General features: G+C 48.3%; 1 protein-coding gene across 7 annotated transcripts; it reads left to right on the forward strand.

The window, feature by feature from the left end:
- Positions 1-105: 105 nt before the first annotated feature.
- SLC31A1 (solute carrier family 31 member 1) lies at positions 106-26,583 on the forward strand. Of its 7 annotated transcripts, none has more exons than XM_053996572.1 (6): positions 127-146; positions 1,682-1,729; positions 19,359-19,508; positions 21,710-21,782; positions 22,130-22,298; positions 22,900-26,583. In XM_053996572.1, exons 3-6 carry the CDS (start codon positions 19,404-19,406, stop codon positions 23,099-23,101), a joined length of 549 nt encoding a protein of 182 aa, XP_053852547.1. In that variant the 5' UTR covers positions 127-146; positions 1,682-1,729; positions 19,359-19,403; the 3' UTR covers positions 23,102-26,583. The 7 variants fall into 7 exon arrangements, with proteins under 7 accessions (XP_053852542.1, XP_053852547.1, XP_053852546.1 ...); XM_053996571.1 differs by lacking the exon at positions 127-146 and adding an exon at positions 178-317; XM_053996567.1 differs by lacking the exon at positions 1,682-1,729 and having other exon boundaries at positions 106-146.
- Positions 26,584-27,843: the final 1,260 nt, after the last annotated feature.

Raw genomic sequence — 27,843 nt, forward strand, 5'->3', positions numbered from 1 at the left:
GCGCGGCACGGGCGGAGCCTTCATGGACACGTCAGAAGGGGCGGGGCTTAGCGGGCACGGCGGAGGGCGAGAATTTGGGGGCTGCTGGTAGGGGCGGGGCTTGGCCGCGGGGGCGGAGCAAGGCCGCGGCTCGTGGCGCTCGCGCGGTGAGTGACGGGTGGGCTCGGGGGGGGGAGGTCTCGTGCCCCCCGCGCCCCCCCCCCCCATCCCGCCTGAGGCGGCCCCATGGCCGCCCCCGTCCCCTCGGGCCGGGACGTGGGACCTCGGGCCGGGGCCGCCGAGGGGCCCGAGGGGATGGGCAGCCCCGGGACCTGAAGGTGGAGGTGCGGGGCGAGCTCGGTGTGGGTGCAGGCTGCGCTCCCCGAGCCCCGGGGGAGGCGTCCAGCCCGGCCCTGCGGTTCCCAAGGTGACAGGCGGGCCCCGCGGCCGCCGGGCTGCCCTTGCCGTGAGGGAGCCGCGACGCGCCGGGGCTCCGGGCTGAGCCAGAGGGCCCGCGTGGCTCCGCTGAGGGCCCTGTGGGTCCGTGGGGCTCGGGCGGAAGGGCTGGGGACACCCGGGCGCTGCTGCGCTCCAGGTTCGCTGTCTCTGGGATACCCAAGGGCACCAGCCATGCACTGTGTTCTTAACATCGGAATCGTTCCTTGCGTGGATAAACGTCTTAGCCGCCCCTCTGAAGCAGTTTCCCACGTTCACCTCGTACCTTGAGAAATACACCTTTCTGTTGGTTTGCTTAATGAGTTTTTTGTGGTATGTTGTGGTTTTCCTGTGTTTTCCCTCTCTTGGAAAGCTGGTATCTCTGTGTGCTTTGTGAGACCGACTGGCTTCAATTTCGCCTGAGATCCAAATGGTGCTGAAATGCAGAAGAGCAATGTGCAGGAGGTCAGAATGGCAATAAGGGTTGATATTTCCTGGCTTTGGGTATTTGCTGGCACTGGTTGGAAGTTTGTACTGTCAGTTACTGACTGGATATTTGAGTCTGAGCAGGAAGTTGCCAGGTCTGTTGTGGAGCTGAGTTTGCAGTAATTCAGGAGTTTATTGCAATGATTGAGATATCAGTGATTCCACTTCTAAAGGGAGAAGATAAAGAGGAGTGTTAAGCAGCTTTTATATTGCAGAATGTGTGATGAATTTAGAATGAAACCTGAATAGGGTCATAGAATCTTATTTCTGTTAAGAAAAAAACAAAAACCAAACCCACAATAATTTGGTGTAAATTCCCAGTGGGATGAGATTGTTCTGACCTTGGTAAGGCAGGTGGGCATGAACTTCCTTCCAATGGGGAATGTGGTCCCTTGGATGAAGAGAGTTTGTTGCTTTGGCTCCTGTATTTCTGTCTGGTTGGTTGTTAAGGTAGTTTTAAGTGGTGAAGACCCACCCATGTGGCTAAGTCCTGGTGTGGCACTTCAACTTAGGTTTTTTAGGTACAGGTATCACAGAATATCCTGAGCTGGAAGGGACCACCAGGATCCTCCAGCCCAGCCCCTGTCCCTGCCCAGACCCCCCAACAACCCCACCCTGGGCATCCCTGGCAGCGCTGGCCAAACGCTCCTGGAGCTCTGGCAGCCTCGGGGCCGTGCCCATTCCCTGGGGAGCCTGGGCAGTGCCAGCACCCTCTGGGGGAAGAACCTTTCCTGCTCTCCAGCCTGACCTGCCCTGAGTTAACCTGAGGCCATTCCTTCAGGACGGAGCACAGCTTGGAGCTGCCCCTCAGGAGGAGCTGCAATCCCTGGTGAGTTCTGAGCTCAGTTTCCCCTTCAGGATGAACAATCCCAGTGCCCTCAGCTGCTCCTTGTGTGGCCCTTTCAGACCCTTCACTGTCTTCCTAGCCCAATGTTATACCTTTGTATATTCTCTATTTTTTTTTTTCCTGGATTCAGCACTGGCCAGTTTTAATGCCAATGTGGTTGGGAAGAGGCTGAAGCGGCACAACCTGCAGCACCCAGCAGGCATCACATCTTAGCCACTTGTCCTTTTTTAATTTAAGCTTTCTTCATAGTCCTCATCTGTATTTGAGTGTGCAGTGGGCTTGTGGTTCCACACCGTTCCCAGGCAGAGGCCAATTCTTCCTGTTTGTGCCCGAATTCCAAGCTCCAGAATGCTTACTAGTGCTGCTTTTTTTTTGCCCAGTTGGATGAAACGCTCCTCACAAGTGTTTATTAAGTTGATTTTCAGTCTGTTTGATCTTAACTTGCCTCTGCTTGAGCCTGAGGTCAGTAAAGCTTTTGTAGGATTTTTAATGAGTAACAATATGGGATCTTATAGGGTAAGTTAGCATTTAAGTTAATAATTCCAAATCCTGTCATTTATGATGTAATGTTTCCTGAGGCATTCATCAGGCTTTGGAGTCTGCATTATTTTTTTCCCATCCTTCATTAAAAAGGGGGCACTGGGAATAATGTGTGAATGTTGCTGTTTAAATGAAGATTGGTTTTGTACTAAGGATTTGTTGGTGAAGATGTGACTGCTCTGCTGTACAATACAAAATTAAAGTGATGCTTTTTGCTACAAAGACAAAAATTGTTGCAATAAGCAGGGGTTTGCTGCTTTTGTTCTCCCCCCCCCCCCAAAACAAGGTACTGAAAATACAAGAACTGGCAGGATTTGCAGGCTCCCACACAACTTTGTGTTGAGAACGGAGGAATTTTACACAACTGTTTTCTACTGAGATTTGGCTGCTTTTCATTTCATATCAGATTTTTCATCTAGGCCAGGTTGTTAACTAAGCTGAGAATTAGGATAATTTCTGCCAGTAGAGAGGAGAAATTAAATCACCTTTCCAAGTCACTTTTGCACATTTTATTTTAAAGGTATCATCCCTGCCACTGACTCTGGCTTGCAGTGGTACAAGGACAAGGTTTCTGGTTGTTTTTTTTTTTTTTTTTTTTTTTTGGTTTTTTTTTTTGTTTTTTTTTTTTTTTTTTTGTTTTGTTTTGTTTGTTTTTGTTTTGGTTTTTTGTTTGCTTTTGTTTTTTTGTTTGGTTTGTTTGTTTGTTTGTTGTTTTTGTTTTGTTTTGGAAAGAGGTTTGGGGGGATTTTTCACTTCACTTTTCCCTTCACAATGTAACTTCAAGATTTGGATTAATGAGACCCTGTATCCTTGAACAAAAGCTTAATGCCTGAGAAGGGAGGGCACTGAGAATAATCTTTGCCAGTTTTGTATTAGAAGTAAATGACAAAATCTACCATGTTCACAGGGTGAGTTTTGAGCAGGGCCCTGAGGAGTTTCCTTTCAGCTGGCTTGTTTTCCAGTCAGACATTAGGTCCAAGAGAAGACAGAACTTTTTATTCTTTGAACTAAAATGAACTATTTTCTCCTTTCCTTCTTGTTTTTTCTATTTGCTATGAAGACTCCTCTACCCAACAGAAAGCTGCCATGGCTCTGCAGAGCTGCCTTCCCTGCTCTGGCCTGAAGGTCACCTGAAAGTTCGCAGGAGCCTGCAGCAGAATTTTGGGAAGTTGAGCTGAAGCACATTGCCAGCATGAACTTCTCCACAAGTCTGCCAGGAAATCACTGGGAGTCATGGCAATTTTTTCTTAGGGAAGGATGAAAAAGACTCAATCTAGTTTATGCTGTTTTTCTCTGGGAAATTCAATCTTAGTTAATCTACTCCATTGCCTTCTGTTTCAATCTAATTTTCTGGAAATGTTCCCAATTAGGTCCTGGAGAACACGATGCCAGTGATTTTTTTAATTAACCTTTTTTTCATCTGAAAGCTGGAATCTGCTAATGCAGAGAATAATGGGACTAGTTATTGTAAACAAATTAAACTCCTATTTTGCTGTACTTTCTAAAGCCTTTCATTTGTTGGTCCTGGAATTAGACTTTCCTGGTTTAGAAGCCGATCTAGAAGTGGGAGGTTGTGATGAAATAGCTCCTTTCTAGTTTTGCTTTTTTATTTCTACAGTTTTAATGTAATTTCCCATTGTCTTTTCTTCCCTGTGCTATCAGTTAATATCATCAAGGGTCTCCAGCTGATTTCCAGTGGCACTTCAGCAACTGTGAGTGCAGCCAGAACAATGGCTTTGCTTCCTGCTCTTTTCCTCTCTGTGGATATAATCTTAGAAAAATCTCACATTTGCTGTATCACAGATGTAAACAGCATTTATCATCTGCTAAAAAAGTTGTACAAGCATGTAATCTTTTCACTTTATCTAAATGACTAGAGCACTCCATGGTAGCTCTAGAGCACAAGCCAAATGCTGTATGTAAGTGGTTGAGGCTCTTCTGTTCTCACTGCTTGCTCAGCATGTCCTGTTATGAATCCTGAGAGGTTGGGAGAAAACTGGGAACAGAGTGGAGGTGTTCTGGCATGGAACTCACAGTGAGTGCCCCAAGCTCTCCTGAGACTGTGGAAGAGCCACTTCACTTCCATAAAGCTTCTTTTCCCACACTTACTCATTAGTTATCACGGAGTCAGATCTCATTGCTCTGATGAAGGTACAGGAGCTTGGAATATGAGCTTTGTGATATATTTAGTTGATCTTCTGGCTAACCAGGATAAGGGGAACCCTGACAGTCTTTGCTGGTTTTTTCCCCTTAAAGATTGCATCTGTTGGGGGAAGGAGTGCCTGGCAAATGCACTTTCAGACTTGTTTCACATTAGAGAGAATGTAATTGGACTTGGCTCTGTAGGATTAAGAAGTGCTTTGAGGCCACCTGTGAGGTGCGGTGCTCATCCTGAGCTAATGCTTTGAGCAGACTGGCTGGCCTGCTCCGGAGAGCTGGGAAAAGCAGCTCCTGGAAAGGGATACAGCTCCAGCCTCCTCAGGGAGAGGCACATCCCTGTGACCCAGCCTGCTCCTTGTGTGATGTCTGTAATTGGTGGCTGCACTCTGGCTGGGACAGTGGCAGCAGCTCGTGTCACCCTGGCTGAGCTCTGCCAGAGGCTGGACTGGGAGCCAGGGATCCCATCACTCACTTGCTTCCCCCGTTAACTTTCCCTGCTCCAAAACGCATTCTAAAGAGGCTCAAACAGCTCACTGGCACAGCTGGACTGCATTTTCCAGCTTGCATCTTTTACATGGGAAGGGGAAACACTAACAAATGTGGAGCAGACTCAAAGCCAGTGCTCCCAGTGGAGCCATCCCAGTTCACTCTCCTGCAGCCCTCAGGAAGTCACCGCAGTGCTGCCATCAGTGTGGCTCTGTGGGAAGCATTTCCAATGGGTAAATCAACCCTTGGACATCAAAGTGATAAGGGAAGTGGGAGCACAAGCTCCTGAGGAACACACCCAGCCTCAGGATACACTGCAAGTGAAATGCAATCAATGTTGCAGTCTGGTTTTCTTGAATCCCTTGTTTGTCTGAGCTCCTGGACTAATGGATTTGACAAGAGATTGAGTCACAATTTCTGGGTTCACTGCCAGGTGGGTTTTATACAAATCAAGTTGCCACTGGCCTTGATGCCTTCATTAACTTGGGATAAGACATTATCTCAGAGGATGTGCTGAACTTTAGTGTTTAAGGTGGTGTCACGTGAGGCTGAAGTGTGCTGGAGGAGCATGTTATAGATACTGTAAGGCTGAAACCTGAACAGCTGCAAACAAGGTTAGTTGGGAGTTTCACAGCTGCCTTCATGTTCCTGTTACAGGCTTGGTTATACTTGTAAAACCATTTTTATGCTCTTTTCATAAAAGGCACAGAGCAGTGTCTGTGGGATATCCTTCTGTATGGGTAGTAAAGCCTAACACACTTGATTCTGATTATTTTGCTTCTAGTTTAAAAAACTCTTGGCAGCAGCCTGACTTCTCTTAATTTTCTGAATTCCTCAAGTAAAACCCTCCAGGACATCATAACAGCAGGATCATGTGCACTGCTTGTCAGTTGGTCCCGTTTTGTGTAACTCTTGCCTGAAACCACAGCCCCTATCACGAGGCCCCTTGTGTTGCAGGGCACAGCACAGCTGTTCTTGCACTTTTTCTGCTTTGTCCCTTTTTTTTTTTTTTCCCATAGCAGTTTTTGGCTCCAGCTTTCCAAGCAGAAGGGTCCCAGAACCAGTTACCCTGACAAGGTTTGTCTTGTAGACAGTGTTGAAGAATTTCTGCATAATTGATGATTTATTTGTCTTGTTATTTTTTTCTCACTTCCCAATGCTCCTAAAAACTGGCTGATAGCTTTGAAAACATCACATTTCTTCATTATGGGGCAGATAGAGTCACAGGGTGATTTGGAGTGGAAGGGACCCTATAGCTCATCTTGTTCCACCCCCTGCCCTGGGCAGGGACACCTCCCACTGTCCCAGGCTGCTCCAAGCCCCGTCCAGCCTGGCCTTGGACACTTGCAGGGGATCCAGGGGCAGCCACAGCTTCTCTGGGCACCCTGTGCCAGGGCCTCCCCACCCTCCCAGGGAATATTTTTTTCCTAATATCTTCCCTAAACCTGCTCTCTCTCAGTTTGAATACTAAAATGCTTAAACAATAAAATAAACTAAACTTGTTTTGTTACACTATCCAGAAGCAACCAAACCACTAATTTATCTAATAGACATGAATGTTTGAAATGCGTTTTGGTTAATGTGCTGGAAAGTAATCTCTGCAATGCACTTAATCAGAAAGTTCTACAATCTCTGCATTTGTGCAAAGATCTTGTGAGGGAGACTCAGGAGCTGCTTTTGCTGCTCCGTGGATCTCTGTATGAGCATCCCAGTGCTTGGTCTAGTCCTAAGCTAATCTGAGCAGTAGTTAATGATTAGCCTTTGATAGAGATAATAATGTGCTTGTCAGCATTATGTAGGGTTGAGAAACTTTGATCAGTCTCAGACTTGTTGCCTCTCCGGAGAAAAAGGCTCTGCTGGAGTTGGTAGATAGAAAACCTGTCTCTGGAAGAGTAAGTACTCAGCATTTTTTAGCTCTGAATCATTTCTGCTTTGGATTAGCAGCTTTGTGGCTGTCCAGGGGTTTGAAAATGATGAAAAAGCCAGCATTGAAGCTCTTTCCCAGAGTGGTGTTTCGTCACTCATAGAAAAACTGTTGATGGCTTTTGTTCTGGCTTTCCATGGCCTACAGTCATGGCTCTTCCTGTCAGAAGAGTGTCATGAGGCCAAGGCTCTTCCAAAGATAAGTTCCTTTCCAGAGAATTGATTGCTCTTTTCCTCTTCTTGATACTGGAGATCTTTTACCTTGCTGAGATTGTATTTTCAGTGACTCAGTAATTTCAATACTTCCAATAGTTCAGTTGCATTCTCAAAGGGAGAATGCTCTGTTCCATGGACTGGGGCTATGAATTTATTCTCTGAACCCTTAAAGTATTTGCATTACTACCTGGAAGCTGTTTATATATCACTGTGCCATCCATTTGCTGTTTGCCAAGATCGTGGATCAAGAGCAGGAAGGTGCCTCTGGTGATGGATATTTGGCCTTAACCATCTGCCAAAACAGAGGTTGACTTCCTGGGATTAATTAAAAACCCACTGGAATGGATTTTGCTGCTTGTGACCTGAGTTCTACTTTGCATTTTGCCCATGAACAGTTTGAGGCTTCTCAGAACAACTACTGGAGGCACAAAAGAATTTGATTCTTGGCTGTGGTAGAAGAGGTTCTTGTGTCGAGGGACAGTCATGGATGGTGCTGCAAAGTGAAATGAACACACATCCATTTTTCCTCTGCAAGAAAAGGTATTTTTCTAAAAGTCAGTCTTGTGAGCTCTTAGGTCTTTAGTCAAAGGCTGCATTTCAGAGGTGACCCTGACACGCCAGAGCAGGAGCTGGAAATCCCAGAGTATCCCAGTAGGAGCTGACATCATCATGTGGATGTTGAGGCAACGTTTGACACAGGCTGGAACGTGGCAGCTCCAGGGAAGGGGAATGGTTGAGTGGCCACCTTAAAACGCTGCGTCTGCACACGGACATGTTCTGAGGGGTAATTACAGACAAACAACTGCTTAAATATGAAAAGAAAGGAATGGAAGGGAATTGCTCTGCAAGGACACTTTCCCATGTGGTGGAAGGTGCGTGTGGTTGTACTGGACATGGAAAAATGAGTGTGAATTGCTTAAACCAATATGTGTCATATCATACGTGTGGAATGGCTTTCTAAAAATTAACCAGGAGTTTTGGAGTGTGGTTTTGTTGTTATTCTGCTTCTCAAAACACCTGGAAGTCAGTTCAGAACTTGTACAAGTGTTGCCTTTTCTGGACTAAGTCTGATTATAATGTTGAAAAGTAGCCAGAGAGGGAAAATTAGCTGTGTGAAAATGGGCAAATGGGGTAAGATCTGGGAATCTCCAGTGAATCACCTGTACTGGACTCCCTTTTATGAGGCCTCTAATAAACCAGTGCCGTCCATTTATTACCCTCAGGTTTAGTTTTACCTGTGTGGGACAAAGGTATTTATGCTGTTGCAAGATAACATCTGTAAAGAGGTAATAACAGATAACAGGGGTACTGGTTGACAGCTGACTGAACATGAGCCAGCAGTGTGCTCTGGTGGCCAAGAAAGCCAGCAGCATCCTGGCCTGGATCAGGAATGGTGTGGCCAGCAGGAGCAGGGAGGTCATTCTGCCCCTGTACTGGGCACTGGTGAGGGCACACCTCGAGTGCTGTGTCCAGTCCTGGGCCCTCACTTTGGGAAGGACCTGGAGCACGTGCAGAGGAGGCAACGAGGCTGGAGAGGGGCTGGGAGCACAAACCCTGTGAGGAACCACTGAGGGAGCTGGGGGTGCTCAGCCTGGAGAAAAGGAGACTCAGAGGTGACCTCATCACTCTGTACAGCTCCTGAAAGGTGGTTGTGCTCAGGTGGGGTTGGGCTCTTTCTCCAGGCAGCACTGACAGAACCAGAGGACTCAGTCTCAAGGTGCATCAAGAGAAATTTAGGTTGAATATTAGGAAAAAGTTTTTTACAGAAAGGGTGATAAAGTTCTGGAATGGTCTGCCCGGTGGAGTCACCATCCCTGGGTGTGTTTAAAAGCCTGGATGTGGCACTGGGTGCCAGGGTTTAGTTGAGGTGTTGGGGCTGGGTTGGACTCAATGATCTTGAAGGTCTCTTCCAACCCAGTGATTCTGTGTGTGATTTCTGTGTGTGATCCTTCACTTGTATTATAGGCCCACTAATGCACTTCTAGGACACACTGAAATCACTTTTGGCTCTGAGCAAACTTGTGCTCCCTTTCTTGGGAATGCACTTTTTCACTCTGTTTTTATGTTTGTGTCTCCTGAGATTATTTTACAGTTTTACAGGATTTAAGGCTTGAAGACACCATAAAATCAATCTGGTCAGAGCTGTTTATGCTGTGTACCTGGTGTGTCCTTCCCATTCCAGCCAACCATGGAGCAATGGTTTGTCAGGATTAACTTGCAAGTAGTTCCCTGTCGTGCTTGCATCCTGACATATCTGTCATTCCTTAGAGATGGAGTTCTTCTGCTTGTGGCCACTGAACAGCCACAAACAATAATCTGTGTCCTTACCCTGTGGACAGACACATTTTTGTGGGAGACGGGCTCCTTTCCATAGGTACAAGTGGTGCAGGAGGTGTTAAATGTGCAGGAATCTGGATGCTGAGTTAGTGGGTATGATAAAGAACCTTGTATGCAAATAGTGAGGGGTTTTGTTTGTTTGTTTGTTGTTTTTTTGTTTTGTTTGGTGGGGTTTTTTTGTTGTTTTTTCTGTTGTTTTTTTTTTTTTACATTTGGAGAGAAAACTTCTCCCTTTATTTAAAAAGTGCCTGTTAGAGGAATACAAGCTAGAAACTGCTCTTGATTAGGGCATATGAAATAGGAAGTTAAATTCTCCACTAGGCCTGGTTTTTCTAAGGAAGCAGTTGTCTAATCTTACACAATACACATCTTGCAAGATGGGGTTCCAAATATTAATATATTTTTATATTAAAAAGTTTTTGAAGAGTATCACAAGGCTCAGGACTCTGTCCCATTTGTTCTCAGCAGGATGGTTCCTGCTCTCTGGCCATATGGATCACATCTCCCTGGTCACCATTCCTGTGTTTGGTTGTGTAACATCTGAGCAAAAACCACCACTGAGGATAACGGAGTATCTGTTGATTCAGGAATTATGTAAGCTTGGAAAATATGGGTCACATGGCCCTGCTTTTCTGTCTCCACTTCCTGGTGCTGTCTCGTGTCTTCTCACTGCTCAGGAGCCTTGGTTGTCCTCAGCTGCTGAGTGAGTGCTGAGAGTTTTTAACAGGAGGTTCCTGGGTGATTCCTGACTGAGCACCACCCACCGTCCTGCTCCTCCATCTCAACACAGCTCTTACTCCCCTGGCCTTTGAGCCATTCTGCCTTATCTCTGCCTAAACTTCCTCCCTTCCTGCCAGATTTCTCCTCCCTGGCTGCTGAATCCTGGGGACTTTGTGACCTGGATTTGTGTTACTGTGTTCCTGTGTCATGCCCTTGATGATGTGAGGAAAAGAGGTGAAGCTCTGATGGTGTGGTGTGCTGGTCTGCAGACCTGGGCTAATAGCTTCAGAAGGCTCTGGTGTGCACAGGAAGTGCTGAAGTGCTTCTGTAGGTGCCTCCTGGGGATGGCCTTTGATGGAAACTTGTCAGTTCTAGCTCTGAATTCATGCTGGCGTTGGCTATAAGGAATTTTGGTGTTGCCATGCCTTTTATCCTGGATGTTTCATAAAGAAATTGTAACATGGCATCCTGTGCCATTTTGGTATCTCTGGTGCTGTGCTCTGCAGATGACAGAATCAGAGTCAGCTGTGGTACAGCATCTCCTCTGCTTTGGCAGCTGTGGGAATGGCAGTCACTCCAAGTCACTCCTCAGCCCTTGCATGTCTTGAGGTGCCTCAATTCTGCCACTTTCCAGAAATGTCTGTGCTCTTGTATGCCAGAAAGGGGGACGGCTGCCTCATCCACCCAGACAGAAAGGGGAACAATGAACAGTGTGGGGCAAATAAGGGATCCAAAAGGCTGGTGGTGGAGGAAATGAAAATGGGGTGGAAAAACACTGTCCATGTACAGAATGGAAGAAATTGTGCTCTTGGTGGGCTTGAACAGGACGAGGCACTCTGCAGGAGTCAGAGGAATGTTGTCCTTTATATGGATAAGAGTCCCTTGTGTGGATAAGTGTCCTCAGCCTTGTGACAGCCTCCAGCATCTGTCTGTCACCCAAAACTCCCTCCCTTGAGCCAGGCTTCTGTGACAGATGTACTCTGAGCAACATCTGCCAAACAGACTGTTTTGCAAGCCTGCACCCAAAGGCATTCACAGCAGCTGCCAGACCCAATCCCAGTGGAATTCCTGGTGTCATGCCCTTCCTACTGTTATGCATTGGGCAGGGCAAGGAGTGTGTTGATTTCCAAAGGCATCAACAAGAAGAACGATCCCCAATCACATGTAGCTACTGCTGGACTCTGAGCCCCAAAGCCTGGTGTGCACCTTCCAAACCATTGTCACCACAGCAGAGTGCAAGGAGCTGTGCTGCTGTGCTGAAGAGAAGGTGCTGTCCCATGTCCTGCCAAGAGTGGGGTGCCCTGGGGAGCACCTGCACATGGGGACCCCAAGATTTGGCCCAACAGTTGGAGGCATGGATCAGTTTGAGATTGCAGTGCTTTTTTCAAAGGAAAACGTAATGTTCACTGGGCTGTGTGGGAATGTGTGTGGGATTCCTTTGTAGATGAGGGAAGCATTGCTGGCCTTGGATTTGTGAAGGACAAACTGAGGTGTGACAGCGTTGGTTCTGTCACCTCTTGCTGGAGGTTCCTGCGGTCATTGTGGAAGAGATCTTACCTGTGCTACCAAGGCAAGGGTTGAGAGGTGGCCAGCACAAGCAGAGGGGTGTTGTAGGGTAGGGTAGGATAGAAGAAGAATAGGATAGGACTATTAAGTTGGAAGGTACCTTCAAGAATCATCTGGTCTAACTGCCTGGTCTCAGCTCGATGGGGACAGTGGAGGATCACTCTTGGATCTCCATGCAAAGCTCTATGTGTGTTCCAGGTGTTTGCACCTGGGCTGGGTCAGACTTCTCTGCAGAAATGAGTCTACAGCCAGGAAAGGGTTGGCAAGGACTCCTCGGTTTTGCCACACTTCTCCCGAGGATCCTTTGACTGCTTTGCTGTCTCCTGCAGTTTCAGTATGGCTGAGGAAAATACTTGACCACAGGGGAGGATCAGCCTGCCTCCCCATTATTTTGTCACCTTTACACAGCTCTTGTCAGCATTTCTCAGCCTTTCTTCTGATGTTACCAGGCTTAGAGTCTGAGGTTTTGTGCTCTGCAGGGTTGTTTTCAGCTGCCTTTCACTCCACTGGGCCTGTGGGTAACGACATGGTATGTGCTTCACTTAATGAAGTTCGGTGTATTGTCCTGTAAAGAACAATCTGTCCTGGGTTATTTTTTCTTCTTGTTCAAAGATTACAGATTTCCTGAGGCGTCTGTAGAAGCTGGGAGATTAGGAATGACCATCCCCTTCTAGGGAAGCCTCTAACAGAGGGTGGCCAGACGGGTTTGCTATGAAAACAAACTCCATCAAAGGGCCATTATTGTAGCCATGCTGAGAGGAAGAGCTCTGGCCCCTCCTCGAGTAATGGGGATTGTGCTGAGTGGCTGTGACCAGCTTTGCTTTAGTTGCAGTAGTTTAGTTTTTAGTTGCTTTAGCTGAGGAATGCTTTGATTCAGAGCAGATGACAGGACCTTAAGGATTAAACATATGCTGATATTTCATCACCTTGTTTTAATCTTCATTTTAATTAAATATTAATTAATGCATATAACTGCATCAAGCTGCCAAATGATGTGGTGCAACTTCAGGAAGCTTATGTGAGCCAGCATCCCAACTGGAATCCATAGTCTGGAACTGGAGCAGTGTTTGGGGCTTTTGCCATGTCTGTGGGTGCTGTGTGAGATGGCTCCATATGGAAGGGGCAGCCTGAGCCTTGGGGACACAGCAACCCAGTAAAGAGAGGGACAAACATATTGGTGCAAGAAACACAAAGATTTGGTAAGAATAAAATAAGCAAATTATGGCACCAGGAGGCCTGGAGGATGGGTGTTTGGAGGAGCACGTACTGCAGGGTGTGATTGGTGGCCCCAGCCCTGTGATCTGCCTGTGCTGCAGAGAACCTGAGCTCAACTGTGGCTTAAAGCATCACCCCCAAACCTCCCTGTGTGGGTGATGTGGTTTTGCTTCATTCTCCTCCCACATCCTGCCTGTGGGGTTTGTCAGGATCACCTTAATAAGGATCTGTCTCAGCCTGGGCAAATCCCATCAGTCATGGGCATGGCTCACGGACAGCAGAGTGGTTTTATTGTGCCAAAACTTTGTCATTATCTTCAGCATCCACAACTGTGCTGTAATGGTTCCAGCTGGGATCCTCAGTGAAGGTGATGGCAGAGGATCAGATCTGTGTGGATTTCTTCCCTCACAAAACATGAAAGCCCTGCACATGATTTTAAAAGCCCATTCTTTGCCTGTGCTGGGAGAGCTGGGCTCTGGGTGCTCCCAGCTTGGCTGCCTGTCCCTGCTGACTGCTTCCATCCTGGCATTCCTTCCACAGAGGCTGCCCAGGCATTGTCTCCTTTTGAACCTGAACACAAGATGTTGTCTGCAGCCCTGTTCAGCTCTTTTTTTGCCCATTATTCTCTGCTCCCTGCACTGCAGCCTCTGGCATCTCCAGCTGGACATTCTCCAGAGTGCCTATCATCCTTCAGAAGTCCTGAAACCTGTGGGTGGGAATAGCTCAGCCTGCTCACAGGTAGACAGGGAGAATGTGCCCTGTGTGTTCTTGCTTGGCTCTGCTGATCCAGTTTGAATCCAGCAAGCTTCCATGATCAGGGACAAGCTCCAGGAAATCCAAATTTGTACAGCCTCATCTGCAGTGTGGATTGGAGCTCCTGAGTTGTGCCCTTCTCTTTCCCTTTATCCAAACCCCTTCTGGTGTGTTGAGCTTTTGTGAAGCCTTAAAATTCTGGGAAAAGCTTTAGGATGAGACTCTAAGGTGGTGAGGCAGTACCAGGGCAAGCCACAGTTCTGCTGTGAGCTCACAAACATTCCTTGAGTTCTTAATATAGCTCTAAGAGTTCCTTCTTCAGGAATTGTGCAAGAAAAAAACAGAGGTGTGCAATTAAATGTGCTGGGCACAGCACAGTCCCTCCCTGTGTCTCAGTGCCAGCCTGGGGTTGCTGAAGCTGCTTGGGAGAGATCCAAGGGGAATTTTCACACTGGGAAACAGCAGTGTGTATCTGTAACACGTGTTCTGCTGCATTACTGAAGAATGTGGTGTTTGTTCCCTGTGTCTTTAAAGTGTGTCTTTACAGCTTGGCCCAGGGGCCCTGGCCACCATTGCTGGGTGCTGCCACAGCATGAACAGGTAGAATTGGTCTGTCCCTCAGCTGTGCCTTTAAGCAGCTCTGGAGCTCTGCCTGGCATCCTGGAAGAATCACAAGTCCACCCATTTGGAAAGGAAGCAGTTAAAGCAGAAAAGTTTGCCAGGAAATTGAATAAACTAAAAGCAGTGCTTAGGTCTCCTGATGAGGAGCTCAGTGGAGCCCACAGCTAGAGCCAGTGAACAGAGCTGCAGTGTCTGCAGGCTGCTGCTTCCCTCCCACTCCATTGACAGCACTGCTAAACAAAAAAGGGATTGGGCTTGGGACCACAAGCTGGGAGCCAGTGGAGCTCGGTCTGCCAGCAGCACTGCTGTAAGTAGAGCACTGGGAACTCCTGCGTGCCTTTTCCATTCCTTCTGTGCTTTTTCTGTAACATTCCTTTGTGTCACACAGCACTGAGCCATATGTGATAATGTAAGCAAGAGGTCTTTGCTTTTCCAGCTTGCTGTTTTTAATAATTTTCCCTTGGCTTTCTCTCAGGAACTTTGATTTTAATTCTTAGTAAATATTACCAAGTCTTTCTCGCTTGTTCAGGAGAAGAGAGGGACCCCCTGACCTGTTTTTGCTCTCAGAAGTGTTGGTGGAGAGACTTTGGGTATGAATCACTGCAGTGTTTCTGAGAGGAGTCAGGAGGGTTCTGAGCAGGAGCCAGTCCTGTGCTGGCCACAGCAGCAGCACCCTCTTTGTGGGACAAATAAGTGCTCTAAAGGAGACTGGATAGGGGATTTTTGAGGCTCTGGTCCTTTTGGGCAGAGCCAGTGGAATTTTATTCCTTGGGTTTTCTGAACTGGTTTGGGAAACATGAGGCACTGTTTAGAAGGGAAGAGTTGATGCTGTAATGGGCATTGATTTAGGGCTCCAGTGTCAATCCTGTTGGACTTCTGATTTGAAAAGGGGCTTCATTTCCTTTGAGACTTTAAGGAAGATCTGTTTGACACTGAACTGATTGTAAAGTATTTCCTGGGAGCTTGGCAGATCCTTCCCATAGAGTGTCCTGTTTCTGCATTGAAAGGTGTATTTTCCTTGGGTGTTTGCCACAGGAAAAACTGAGATTTGCTATGAAATTGCAGGACTCTGGATGAACACAGCAGAAGCAATAGACTGGGGAGCTGAGGAGGGGGTTATGTGTAATGGCAGTGATCTTTGGCTGAGACCTGCTTGAAAAGACTGCTCTGGCTTTGGCATCTCATCAGGTCCAGCTCGTTTACCTGCACTCGTGTGTGCCCCGCCACCTCCTGCCTGTCCTCCCCTTCTCTGTGCCCTGGAGTTGCAAACCGTGGCCTCCTGGTATTTGTGAGGTGAGACAGCACTGGTTTGGGGTTGGTAGAGGATGAGAGTGAATCCTGGTGCTGACAGTTTGCTGCTGTCAGATCCTGCTCCTGGCTGCACCTGTCCTGATCCAGCCTGGTTTGCAGAGCTGCCACGGTGGCAGTGCAGGGCTGGGACAGAAACCTCAGTGTGAGCAGGGCCTGCCTGAGGTCCTGCTTAAAGAAAGAGAAGTCCTGGGTGTAGCTCTGAGTCTTGCAGTTCTCCTTAAAAGTCTGAGGGGTTGTGAAATGGAGGCTGTGACTTCTCTCACCTGGGGTAACAGCGCTGAAAGGGAAAGAAAGAAGCCCTGGAGGAGAATTTCCTCATTCCTCTCTCCTGTTCCACCCTGTTTGTTTTCTTAGATAGTAGGTTACTGCAGAGCACAAAAAATCACTGTGTGTGTGTCCCTTGTGATAGATGCACCCTGGGGTCTGTCCCCTTCAGGTGTTCAGAGTACCTGAGCCTGATGCAGCCATGGGCTGTGGCAGGTCCCTCTCCAGGGCTCCATGCTCAGGAATCCACTCCAATGCCTCTCTCTCTCAGTGCAAACATATGGAGCAGGCAGCAGCCAGAGATCACCCATTCAGGCAGAAATACCTGCTGAAAGGCTGGCTTTGTACAAGGCTAAACCTATTTAAAGAATTTATAATAATAGAAACTTGTGGGGGGTGGATTTTTTTCCTTCAGGTATGGAGTCAGCCTTGTTAAAGCACCACCTTCTTGTGACACACAGAGCTCCACATCTGTCAGCTTGTTTCTTACGACCTGTGCAAACCAACCAGGGATTTGCAGTTTGAAATATTACACACCCATTAACCTGTTGCTGCTGCTGCTCTATATATTGTTTTTTACCTTGAGACTTAAGTAGAGATCTCCCAAGTTGTAAATCAGAAACTGATTGTCAACTGGAACAGATTTATTTTTAAACAGAAATTTATCCACTGTTTGTTACATTCAGTGACACAAAACACAGCTGAAGTGGCTCAGATGAGGTTATTTCTTCTTAAGCTACTTAATACCCCATCCTTTCAGGATCTCATAAAATGTCCTTCAGTGTTGGGTGACTGCAGCAAGGGGTTGGATTTGGTGTTGGAGCACTGGGATAGCAGGGTGGGAAGGAGCTACCCAGGTGAGGGTCAAGCTTGCCCTTTGTAACCTGTACCAAGGCCTGCCCAGCCACAGGCAGCCACTCCTGAACACCTGACCATGTTCTTTGTTCCTACAGAGTAAATATCCTGAAACATATCCACTGTTTCTCCCTTTCTGCAGACAAATGATGATTAGTGAGAAGGAAAGGAGTGAAAAGCTGGACACAGCCAAGCCACAAAGGCAGTTTTACCTGGTAACCAGCCAGGGCTTCTGTGGAGCATTTTGGAACCTGCTGAGCTTGGCAGGAGTATGAAATCCTAAAATGAATAAATAATCATTGGACAGTAGTCGCTGGTGAGAATATTGTATTCAAAGGAAAAGCAATGGATCAGTCAACTGAGAGAAAAGGGAGGAGACAGAAACAGCTCCCATCTCTGCTCTGGGACAGGGACAGGAGCCAGGGAACGGCTGGGGCTGGCCCAGGGCAGGTCAGGCTGGAGATCAGGAAAGGTTCTTCCCCCAGAGGGTGCTGGCACTGCCCAGGCTCCCCAGGGAATGGGCACGGCCCCGAGGCTGCCAGAGCTCCAGGAGCGTTTGGCCAGCGCTGCCAGGGATGCCCAGGGTGGGGTTGGTGGGGGGTCTGGGCAGGGACTGGGGCTGCACTGGATGATCCTGGTGGGACCCTTCCAGCTGAGGATATTCCATGGTTCTGTGATTCCAGGAGATTTTGGCTGCAGCAGAGGGGAAGTTCTTGTGTTACGTCTTTCCTCTCCCAGCACGTTTACCTTTGATCCTGCGGGTGAAGCACTTGGGCTATTCTTCCTTCCCTGATGCAAAAGACAATTTGAAGTTTGTGTGTTTTGGCAGAGGATTCCTTTTACAAGTGTTTTGGGACTGCAGTTCTAGAGCCTGAACATTTCAGCTCTTGAACAGGATAATCTTCCAAGCTGTGCATGGATACCTGCAGAATGCCTAGTGTGATGGAAATCACACTGGGCATTCTGCAGGTATCCCTTGGTGAAGTTCTGTGTCAGCTGAGCTACTGCTTGCATTGTTCCCTCTCCTTTTTATCTCTCTGTGAACATTTTCTGGTCTCAATATTTAAGCACAAATCAGGGACAAAGTGAGCTAAAAAACATTAGCAGAAATATGGACTAATACGGAAACAAGGAATTCATTCTGCTTTAGCCAATGTCATTGGATTCCATGATTCCAATTTACCTTCCAGGGGAGTATTGTGAGGTTGTCTGATGAAATAAGAGATGGGCTACAAACTTCTTCTGCACAGAGATGGAGAACATACCTGAGCTGTAGGTACCTGGTGTCACTTCCTGGTGCTTCCCTGCATTATTTAATTTCTATGTTTGCAGGGTATTACTTCTGTCTTTCTCTTGAGTTCCTCCCCAGCACTGCTGAGTTTCCTTACCTTCTCCAAATCTTCAATTTCTTTCATTGCTCACTTTAAAAGTGAGCCTTGGATATCCCCTGTCATGGATGCTCCACAGGGCTGCACTGGCACTGGTGTTCTGGACCACCAGTGACCCCTGCACAGGGTCACTGTCACATGCTGAGCCAGCTTCACCATCAGCTGCCTTTCAGGACTTTATTTGCTACTTCCAGTTCAGAAAGCTCTTCTAGAGTCTCATTTCCTCTCTTCAATCTAAATATAGCCATGCCTACCTGTTCAAACACCATGCTGCCTTTTGGCTTAAAAAACGGAAAAAACCACATTTGTAAACTCACCTGATGATTTCTGTGGAATTAAGTCTGTCTCTCATTTCTTTTTAAACTTTAATTTGATAAAGTGTCCAAACTTTGCTTTTTATTTCCCTTGGTTTTACTTCAGTACAGGACTGGAGTGGGAGGGTACAGAGGATTCCAGGCAGGGTCCAGCAGGACAGATGCTGTGCTTTCAGGACTGATTGGTATTCCCAGGTTATTTTCTCTCCTGTTGCTGTTTCAACCTGATGATTTTCATTTCCCACCAGCAATTGCCAGCCCAGGCAGTGCTGGGCCAGAGTGCAGCAGCCATGTCCACAGGTGACCATAGAGAGTATTTTTTTTTTTTTTTTTTTAGTGTGTCTAGACATCCCTGATTTGTGGTAAGCAGATTAAGGATTGGGACTGGCAGCCTCTTGAGTGTTTCTCTCACTGTGGGTAATGTGATTACAGGGGAGATGTGGCAATGTAAAGCTCATGGAAATGAAATTGGATTGCCTGTAGCTGTTGCAGACCTTTGCCTGATAGTAGGTCTTGTACCAACTAACACAATTTCTGTGTTAAACATGTTCCCAATAAAATGCATAACTGTCAATTAAGAGAAATCCTATTAGCTGATCCTTTAGTATATGCAATTTAAAGTTGTGCTTGTGATATTTTTGCCTCTTGCAAGATTGCACTTGGGAAGGGGCTCTGTTTTTTCCCTCATGTAGATAAGAAATGTTCCTTTATGCTGAGCACTTGCCCTAGGTGCCATCTCCATCAAATTAGGCTGCAGAGGGACACACCTCCTCTAAAGTGTCCTGCTGTGTGCTCTCTGTAGCCAGAGCAGGACCATGAGGAAGCTCCAGGAGTTTTCCAGTGGCAGCAGTTCTCAGTGGCTTGGAATATTTTCTCATGCAGCAGCAGTAGAGAAACCACATTCTGTTTAGAAAAGGGCTTCATTGTTTGTTTGTTTTTCAGGGTCCCACTTTTCTATGTGCCTTTCTGAATCTCTCTGTCCTCAAGATGTCTCACCACATGAACAGCTCCATGCTGCCAACCTTGCATCCTCCTGAGCATCAGCACCCCTCCACCACAGCCTCGGGACACGGCCATGACATGATGATGATGGTAAGTGGAGAAGTCAGAATTAACCAGAGAGTTTTTCCTTGTCTGTGGTTCAGAGTAACCTGTCATCTTAAAGACTGTGCTCTGGAGAACTGGAAACGAAGCTGAGCTTTGGAAGGCAGGAATCCATCCAGGTTAAACCCAGATCCCATTGTGGGTCTTCTGGAGTGAAGGAGCGGCATGAGGGATACAGAGCAGGAATGGATTTCACAGGTGGAGATCCTTTGGCAATTTTTTTTTTTTTTTCTTGAGTAAACTTTTCCAGCAGCCAGTCTGGTGTCTGCTCTGCAGCCAGCTAAGGGCAGAAATGCAAAGCAAGATTTTTCCTGCAGGAAATGGATGGATGGAGTTCTCCAGGCTGGCAGGGAGAGCCCCAGGCTCCCCTGAGAGGATTGCCCAGCAGGGTGAGGGGCTGTGCCGAGCTCCCTCTGTGCCCTTCCCTCCTGAGCCCTCAGAGCACACTTGGTTGGGCAGCACAGCAGTGCCAGGGCTCTTTGCCATGTTGGCATTAAGGCTGCATTGGTCCTGATTCCTGCTGCTCCAGCTGACTTTGATTCCAGCAGGTTCAGGCTTGTGCATTCTGGCATCACTGAGGCTTTGCAGAGATCCTGGCTAGAGTTTCCATGGAGATGGCTGGAGGATCAGTGTTTGTATGTAGCCAGTTCTAGGAACTTTTTCAGCTTTTTCTCCTTTTCCTAAATACTTTAGGAGTGAGTTTCAGATTATTAAAACATGTCTATTTATGATGAAATTTCAAAAGGAGGGGAGAGAGGGCACATTTTTATTTCATATGAGAGTGTTCTCAGGAGTGGATTTTGCAAACCATCATTGGAGTTTGTTTGCCAGCTCTATGCCTGAGGAGAGAACCAAGAATCTCTGCTTCTATTTCTATTACAACCAGTGTCACAGCAGGAGAGGAGAGCACCAGAACAACCTTGGTGGGCATGGCCCACATGGAGCTCTCAGTCCAGCACTGCCACTGCTCTCCTTGTGAAGCTCTTCCCATCATCTCAGCTCAGTATTGGCATCCCTGGGCCATTACTTTCCATGTAAATGTCATTTCTTTACAAATGTCAAGTGTTCACTGGATAGTTACAGGACCCTGCCTTGCCCTGCAGCTGAAAACTGTGAGTAATTGCACCAGATTTTAAATTCATATTGCAAATAAATCTGTCAGGGAAGGCAGTACATAGGTGCAGCATCTTAGATAACAGACTGAGCACATTTAACATGTGTTTTCCCATTCCTCACTGGTACCAAGTAACAGGCTCAGGTTCAGCTGAAGTTCTTTGATTTATGTGGGTTTTGTTTTAAATGTAAATATGTTCAATTCATTGAAGAGATGAAAGTACTCTCTAAAAGGTGTTTTACAGTAAATTCTGCTCAGGGGAAAATGAGTTGATTCTTACAGATGCTGAAATGAATCATAAGTCTGAGCTTCAGCAAATAACCTTAATTAAGCAACAAGGGAAGTTCAAAGAGAAGTTCCTCTTGCTTGGTCAGGACTTCCCATGTGAAAACCCTGTGTGCAGCTGTGCCCAAGACATGCCAAGCTGTATTTACCTAGATGGGAAGTTTGGATCACCTCTAGCTGGCCTGGGGATCTTTGCTGTTTCCCCTTCCTGTGCAGGCTCAGGAGCCCTTATTTTCACCCAGGGGCAGCTGTGAACTGGCTTTACCCCTTGTGTAGCTGTGTTTAGGCCTCTGTTTCCCACAGTATATTGAGAATTCCATAGGGAGACAACACTGCTGGCACAGTGCAGAGGGGACCAGAGAACTCACCTGTGCAACCCTTACCTGTATCATCCAAACGAGGTTCAAGTGGGGAAGGGAAAGTACCCTGTACCCCAGTTCCTGAGAGGATGGGGAGCCAAGGAGGAGCTCCATGGAGACATCCCCAATCCCTGACGACTGCTGATGCTGAGGGAAAAGGAGCTTCAAAGGCAAGGAGAAGGAACTTTCTGGAGTTCTGTGAAGGACAGGGCCTCCTGCCCAGGGCTGCCTGAAGGAGCTGGGAACTGGAGCATCCCTGTCTCACTGTGTGTGTTACACCAGATCTACTGGAGAGTTTCTTGGTGTTGAGGTGGTGACCAAACAAACGGATCTGAGTTCTTGTTCTGATACAAACCCATTGCTACACCTTGCTTGAGCTCCCTGGGATGAGCTCTTCAGGCTCATCTTGGTGTTCTTTGTGTTTTGGGCAGGCCATGACTTTCCACTTCAGCTGTAAGAATGTGCCATTGCTGTTCTCTGGACTTACAATCAATTCTCCTGGAGGTTAGTAACACAGTCTTGTGCAGTCCAAACAAAAGGTTTGCAGTTTGGTTTCAAGATCCATGTTTCAGGAATTACTTTGTTATTTGTGCTAAAAATCTGTGGGGTGAAAGAAAAATGGAGATATTAGTAGAGTTCAAGAATTTGGTTTTATTAGCAAAAGTGATTGCTGCTTTTGCTTTATGGGTGAAATTGCAGTGAGAGTCTGGATGAAATTCCCATTTCCCACCTGTCTGTGCATGCACATGGAGCCTGGCCGTGGCCTGTGCAACACAATGGGGTTCAACCACACAGTGACTCTGCTGACACATTCTCTTGCCCAGAGACAATAATGTTTCCTCTCTTGTCAGAAATGGCTGGTGCTTTTGTGGCTGTCTTCTTCCTGGCCATGTTTTATGAAGGCCTTAAGATTGCCCGGGAGTGTCTGCTCCGTAAATCCCAAGTCAGCATCCGCTATAACTCCATGCCAGTGCCCGGCCCCAATGGCACCATCCTGATGGAGACACACAAAACCGTGGGGTAAGGACTGCACTTCATTCTAAAGCAAAGCTCTGCAGGTGGAACTGGCACAGAAGAAAATTTGTGCAGCCATTTTTGATCTCTGGAGAGTGTCCTGGCTCCAGACTGGGATGCTGCATGGCAGTGGAGGATGGGGGACACCTGGCATCCTTGAGGATGGGGGCAAAAGGAGGAAAGCAGCAAGGAGCCAGATGGGCTTGGGGTTTTTGTAATGAACACGTTTGGGGGAGTTCTGAGGAACAGAGTCTGGATGTTACATCCAGTGACCCCGACAGAAAACACTCAGGATCCTTTTGTTGACAGGTAGTTAAGGCCTCTGTGCAGAACAGGAGCAGTCAGCTTTTGAATGGGGGGGGTAAAAGAAGCTTGGCAAAGTCTGTTTCTCAGCTAAAAGTTACGTCCTCCCAGCAAGCTCCATGCTTGTTTTGCTCTGTGAGCAAAACCACAGCTCCAGGTGCCAGCGCACGCAGAGTCCCTGCCCAGGCTGGCGTCACCTTCTGTGCCATCCCACGCCCACCTTGCTGTCCTGGCGGCTTTCTCTTTGGGGATGTGCATTTCCCACCTCTTCCGTTTGCTGACTTGTTTGGGTTTGTTTTCCCAGCCAGCAGATGCTGAGCTTGCCCCACCTGCTGCAGACTGTGCTGCACATCATCCAGGTGGTGGTCAGCTACTTCCTCATGCTGATCTTCATGACCTACAACGGGTACCTGTGCATCGCCGTGGCCGCGGGAGCGGGCACCGGATACTTCTTCTTCAGCTGGAAAAAGGCAGTGGTGGTGGACATCACAGAGCACTGCCATTAGCACTGGATGTGCCACAGGCCTCTCCACCCCACTGCTCCCTGCCAGCACAGCCACCTGAGGACTGGAGCATTCCTAAGCTGCCAAAAGAATCATGATAAAGAAAATCAACTGGAGTTCACTACAGGTTCCTGGAGGGGTGCGGGGATGTGAGGAGCTGGGACACGCTGCTCCCCTTGACTCCTGAGAGTCCATGGCAGCCATTCTTGGCCAGGATTTGCTTTATTCTTAGATTATGCTGTGATTGAAATTAGTTGGGTGACAGAACTGTAGAAATTATTTTAAAAACAAAACTATTTTATTTTTAAATTGTAAATGCTTATCAGTGAGGGTTTAATGAGCAGTAGGAAAAGATCAGTTGCCAATTATGTGTGAATGGCTGTTTTAATTTTGATTTTTTTTCAATGTGTACATAATGCCAGGGGAGGAGATTGGCCTGGCATTGTGGCTTTTGGGGCCAATGACACCTTTTGCTGTAGGACTCAGCCTCTGAGGAAGATTTGGTGCTGCACATCAGACACACTCAGGTGTGTCCTGGCAAGGGAGGACTTTGACCCAAGGAAATGAGCTGTATGCTTCAGGGATTGGATGCACCTGCCATCCAAGCCCACCAGAGAATGATGAGTGTTGTTAATCTGATGTATCCAGCAGCTTTGCTCAGCCTCCAGGGAGAACACTTGAGTTTGGCTGCTTTCCCTTCCCAGTTATGGAACAGATAATAGTTCTGTATTTACAGGGCAAACAGATTACAAATAAACCATTTAATCCACAGGTACTTCACGTGGAGCTGCACCTGGATGGAACTAGAGCTAAGCTTTGGGTTACTAGAACTGGTTCTGTAAATGAGGCAAGAGCTAAATAATGATTTCATGACACTAAAGTTAAAATGGCTGGAGGGTATTCCTGGCTGAAGGTGAAGGGGGAAAACAACCATGTTCCTGTAAAGGAGAGATTTGGGGAAGAGAAGGAAAATACAGGACTACAGCAGCCTTCAATGTCTTCTCAGGTGAAATTTGGAACAGCGTGGGCTAATCAGAAAATATTCCTGACCCAGATGACTCCTCTTTGTCTTGATAATCACAGTGTTCCCATGCTGGAGGTGCAGGTTCTCAGTGCAGTGGGGGACAGTGAAGAACTCAGTGCTGTGGGCTCTGCCCAATGCCCAGGCAGGACAGGCTGTGAGGGGGCAGAACCACCCTTCTGCCTGTCTGGTGCCAGGCCAGGCGTGGGGAGCAGCTCTGGTTTAGCACCTGGATGTTAAAAATGTTGTGCAGAGCTGGAGGTGGTGGTGCAAAGCTGGAGTCTTCCCTGTACCCAGATTGCCCAGTTTGTGCCTGTAACTGGCTGGAAGAGAAGACAGTGGGAATTTGGGAAAGGCACTGAGAACAGGCACCACTTTCAGAGTGGGACTGGTGTCTCGGATATGCCATGAGAACAGGGAATCCTGCTGGGGTAAAGCCTCTGGGCACACACAGGAAGGTTTGGTTTGTTTTTTTTTTTCCTGAAGATGCTGCTGGTGACTTCTGGCAGCAGCTGTGTGAGGAAAGTTGATCTCTGGAATGAGATTTTTTAGCCCCTGAGCCTTAGAGAGTGAAGCCATCCCTGTGTACCTGGGTGCTCCACGGTGCTGGTGCTGCTGTCCCTGCACAGAGCCCACCCTCCCACCCTCTTTAAGGATATCCAGAACTGCTGCTACCAGGGCTTGAATTGCACCTCCTAAAGTCAACCCTCCTGGGCTGATGCCAAGTGTTTACTTGGACATCTTGTTTTCTCTGGACAGTGCAACTAGAGAATAAAAGAAACTGAGTTAAAAACAGGCTTAGGTTCCTATATAGTTGCTTTCTGTAGCAAATTCGTATCTGGGTGAGAGAAGCAAAGTTATTGTCGTGGAAAAGTTCTAGCCACCTCCTGCTGAGAGACAGGAAAAGCGCTTCCTTCCCCAGTCTGATCTTTGAAGGGAGTTCTGTCTGTGACAGAACCTCCTGGTGCCCTCTCTGCACCTGTCACAAAGGTAAAACTCTGCTGTGCCCTGCAGGCAATCACGGGAGGGGAAAGCTGACCCTCCCCATCCCTGGAGAGCTGGGAGGAATGTTAGTGTTGGACAGAGAATGGACAATCCCTTCCCACCCCTGCTGGAACTGAGAGGAAATCTGAGTGTTTGTCAGAGAAAACTGGAGCTGTTAAAAGCTGCAGATGGTGGTTGATGTGGGAGGTTTGCACTGCAGCTTGACCCCTGAAGGAGCTCAGGGTGACACTGCCACTGCTGCCGTTGGTTTTTCTGGAAGGGGCTGGAATTGTTGCCATCACAATCACAGGCTGGAGTGAGGAGAAGTGGCTGTGTGGTGACACTGGTCACCTCATATACCTCTTGCTGTGTCCTTCTTTGGAACAGAAGCTGCTTGGCCTGATCTTGCTGTCACCTTTTAGCCACTTTTCTGTGTATCCAAGTGGCCAGACTTGAATTCTTTGGGGGATGACTTGGAGATCAGGCTGTGGCTCGTGCAGTGTCAGTCTGGTTCTTGTTAAGCTTTTCTGCCTCGTTCTGCTTGTACCACCTGTGCCCCTGGAATTGTTTCCCCCCAGAATGAGCTTCCCTTCTGCCCATGCTGTCCCCAGAGAGGGCACACAGCTTCTCCAGCATGCACAGCGAGGGGACACTGCCCTGGCAGGGCTCACCTGGGCACGAGTTCTCAGGTGCCCCAGCAGCTCCCACAGCCTGCACGAGGGGTGGTGTGGGCACCCTGGGCTGCCCAGGGAAGGTGAGAGGGCAAGTGGCCGAGAAGAGCAGGGCGAGGCTGTGTCCCCTCTGCTCCGAGCTCCTGGGGCACAGCTGGGGACGGGGTGTGTCCAGGCTGCTCCTCCTGCCATGGCTGTGCTTTCCCCAGTTCAACGTGACAATCCAGAGCAGCCATCGACCTTCCCTGTGCCAGCCTCCCCGCTGCCAGCAGATGCCAGCACGGTGTGCTCTCAGCCCGGGCTGCTGCGTGCTGTGGCAGAGCCTGAGCAAAGCCTGAGCTCCCTCCGGGCGGGATCGGCAGCTCTGGGGCAGCCCCAGCCCCTGTGCTGAATTCAGCATTGCCCTGGTAGCACGGGCAGGGGAGGGCTCGAAGGATGAGCAGCATGCTCTCGTTGACACACGTGCAGCATGCTGGGCTGTGCTGTCCTGCACAGGGGTGACATCCTCTGCCTGTTTCTGTGCCCTGATGTTTGCTCTGCACACGCTGTGCCCCCGCATTATCATCGAGGAGGGAGCTCAGAGCATCCAGGCCCTGTCCCTCAGAGGGCTTTTGTTGCTTTTCTTTGAGTGCCTTTTGAGTTTGTCTGGAGCCAGTCCCACCCAATCCAGCAGGATTTTTAGTTCTGTTTACAGTGGACTGTCAGTTCTGTTTTTACTCTTGCTCTTTGTGGCAGTAACTTGTCTGATGTTACTGTGAATATCAAGAATCTCCTGTAAATAATTAACCAATAAAATAGATTGCATTTTACTGTGGTGGGGGTGTGTTTTGGGAACAGTTCTCAGTGCAGCCCTCGGAGGGAGCACAGGGCCCAGTGTTCCTGTTCAGGTGCTGTGGGGTGGGGGTGAGGAGCAGCATCCTCTGGGCCTCCCCAGCTCCCAGGAACTCACCCTGAAGCTGCTGGAATGGGAACGTGGGGATTCACTGGGAAGGCTCTTTGTTCCAGCTCAGTCACACTTTGCAGGTGTGGGGAGGGATGGAAGGAGGAATTGGTGCCTCCCCAGATCTGCCTGCCCTGGAGAGGAGTTTTAGGGAGCTGTAACAACCTCCTGAGGTGTTGTCCTCTCAGAGCTGGGGCCTCCTGGGAATGCCAGCCCAGCAGAGCAAGCCCTGATCATTGTGTGAGGTGTTAGACAGGAAAAGCAGCTCTTTTCTAGGCTGCTCTGGGGCTCTTCCCAGTTGGAAAAGTTTGAAGTTCTGTACATTTTCCCAGCCTGACCTGAAATTTGATGCACCTACAACATGGGAAGCCTGAAATTCACTGAAGTCCACTTTGGAGGAATGCTGAAAAACCAGACCTGGTCATTGTGCTGAAGATGGTAGGAAACAGCCCTGGCCAGAGGCAGGGAGAGCCTCCAGCTCCTGAATTCCCTGCAGGTGTCCTGGTGCAGGCCCAGGGCTGTGGCAGCCTGCCCTGCTCCTTCCCCAGGCTGCAGGGAGCAGAGTTCCCTGAGCACCAAGAAGCTGCTCAGGCTTTTAAGTTGCTTCCCTCAGCTCACCCCACTCTGTGACTCCTCCTGTCAAGTGTCCTCCACTGTCAGACTCCTCCTGAGTGGGCTTTGCCCCAAACCTCACCTTCCTCTCACCTAAATCAAATCTGACCTCCCCCTGCCCAGGCACCTGATGGTAAATCCAGGGACCTGCTGAGGAAATCCATGTGCCCTCGGCCTTTTCACAGGACACCAGCCACAAGGAACTGTTTGGTGGCCTTTGATCCAAGCAGCAAACAGCTCTGAGCTCCATTCCAAGGGTGACAAACCAGGGCAGCTGGGGTGACACTGAGCAGAGCTGCATGGAGGTGGAACAGGGAAGTGTAAAGGAGAAGCTGCTCAGTCAGAAAATCTGGGATATCACTCCACATCCATGTGCCCAGCCCATGATCCAGGGCTGCAGCCATTCCCGGCTGTGACACGGATGGGGAAGCAGCTCTGGGATGCATTTGGGACTGGCTGATTTAACAGACGGGGAATTCTTTCCTGGTTGCCTCGGCAAAGGACAGAGCAGTGCCTG

Source organism: Vidua macroura, chromosome 21, assembly GCF_024509145.1.
Source record: "Vidua macroura isolate BioBank_ID:100142 chromosome 21, ASM2450914v1, whole genome shotgun sequence".
Taxonomy (NCBI): Eukaryota; Metazoa; Chordata; class Aves; order Passeriformes; family Viduidae; genus Vidua; species Vidua macroura.

Excerpts from the sequence above, each read along its gene's own strand:
- SLC31A1 (XM_053996565.1), top strand. The coding sequence starts at position 14,424 with ATGAGGAGCTCAGTGGAGCCCACAGCTAGAGCCAGTGAACAGAGCTGC. Across the intron at positions 14,592-19,358 it reads GGTCTGCCAGCAGCACTGCT|GGTCCCACTTTTCTATGTGC; the intron begins GTAAGTAGAGCA and ends TTTGTTTTTCAG. Across the intron at positions 22,299-22,899 it reads GAGACACACAAAACCGTGGG|CCAGCAGATGCTGAGCTTGC; the intron begins GTAAGGACTGCA and ends TTGTTTTCCCAG.